We start from the raw sequence: 1,602 nt of genomic DNA, 5'->3' as shown, positions 1-1,602 counted from the left end.
ATTACGTCACGTTTGAGAAAAACGATTGGTCATTATGTTCTCGTTCTATCACGATGATTGGTCGAGGCAAAACATATGCTTGCTTGTGATTCTGTTCTTGAATTTCTTTGTCTTTCTCTCTGAATTCGCGCCACTTTTGGATTTCATCTCCTGAGGGACACTGCTTTTTCTCTCGTGGAGCTAATTTTTCAACAGTTTTTTGTGACTTCAGATACACAGTTTTATACACCTGGGAGTAGCATCGGTGTGGTTCAAGTCCACGGTTGTATATTTCTGTGAGTATTATCGCTGTGGTGCAAGTCCACTGTTTTCTTCTTTTAGGAGTTATATCGCTGCGGTTCAAGTCCACTGTTTTCTACTTCTGGGAGTTATATCGCTGTGGGTCAAGTCCACCGTTTTCTACTTCTGGGAGTTATATCGGGGTGTTAACAAACTGATCTTGCGATTATTCCTGGGACACTTAGAATTCTGGACGTTTGACCAGGAAAAAACTTTTGTTCAGTTCTGGACTAGAGTGTGTACTTTATCAACTGTGACACAAAGTGCTGGATAGAGTTAGCGTCTGGCAAGAAAATACGAACTGTGTGACTTTTCACGTGTATTTTTCTTGGTGCAAGTGCTTGGTGTGGTTTGTGTTGTGTGCTACATCGTACAGAGCTTCACTATGTCCACTATGATGAACCTTCACCCCGAGGTCTACGAGACCTACTCGGTCAGCGCAACAGAGGCGCTTGGTCTGAAAGAAGACAAGAAAATAGCGAAAGGTGGTTCCTGCCAGGTCGTTGTAGCTACAGATGTGAACGACCCAGCTAAGAGAAAGGCTTTGAAAAAACTCATGTTTCTTGAGGATGAACGCGATTACCGCAAGAAACGTTTCTATTTCTGCAATGAGATTCGGTTTCTCCAAAACGTACAACATCCCAACATCATCCAAGTTGACAAAGCGCTCGCATGTCCGGGAGAGTTTGTCATAGCGATGGAATACCACCCTATCGACCTCTATGGCGCCATGCCTTGTCTCACGGACGCAGAGATCACCAAATACTTTACTCAGGTCGTCGACGCGTTGTTCTATCTTCACGACCGGCACATCGTTCACGGAGACGTCAAACTTGAAAACGTGTTGATAGACATGCAAGGAAACGCCAAATTATGCGACTTCGGTATGGCTCAGCTTATTCCCAACAAGAGTTCTAAACTTTGGGGCGGCACTCGTGCATACAACGGACCTGAGTACACGAGAGGTCAACCTGTGGAGGATGTTTTTCAATTAGAAAGCTTCTCGCTGGGAGTCTTTCTCTGTGCCTTGTCTCTCTATGTATACCCACTCAAAGGCTTGGACTACTTGGAGTTACTGAGAGGTGCCGAGTCAGTGCCAGACATTCACAGAGTATGCGCTGAACGCCTCCTTTGTCCCTCACCGGCAGAGCGAGCCTCCATCTCGGAAATTCATCAACTACTCAACGATCACAGGCAGTCAGAGAGTCGCCCCCAGCTTGACGTCATCGACGAGTCTCCCGCCCCTGTCGTGTCTGTGCCAAAACGTCGTAAACGCTCTCACGTCAAAGAAGAATACAGAAATCTTCATTCCAGAGGGAAAGC

At 46.1% G+C, this 1,602-nt stretch overlaps 1 protein-coding gene across 1 annotated transcript in view; it reads left to right on the top strand.

Moving 5' to 3' along the window:
• The first annotated feature begins 631 nt into the window (after positions 1-631).
• Positions 632-1,602, top strand: part of LOC101862800 (NUAK family SNF1-like kinase 2) — a 22,731-nt gene continuing 21,760 nt past the window's right edge. The window contains exon 1 of the mRNA XM_035969980.1: positions 632-1,547. Within this exon, the coding sequence (XP_035825873.1) occupies positions 665-1,547 (883 nt within the window). The 5' untranslated portion in view covers positions 632-664. The remainder of the gene's footprint in view (positions 1,548-1,602) is intronic.

The sequence above is a fragment of the Aplysia californica genome, unplaced genomic scaffold (genome assembly GCF_000002075.1).
Source record: "Aplysia californica isolate F4 #8 unplaced genomic scaffold, AplCal3.0 scaffold00203, whole genome shotgun sequence".
Taxonomy (NCBI): domain Eukaryota; kingdom Metazoa; phylum Mollusca; class Gastropoda; order Aplysiida; family Aplysiidae; genus Aplysia; species Aplysia californica.
This window is presented reverse-complemented; position numbering and strand designations above follow the sequence as displayed.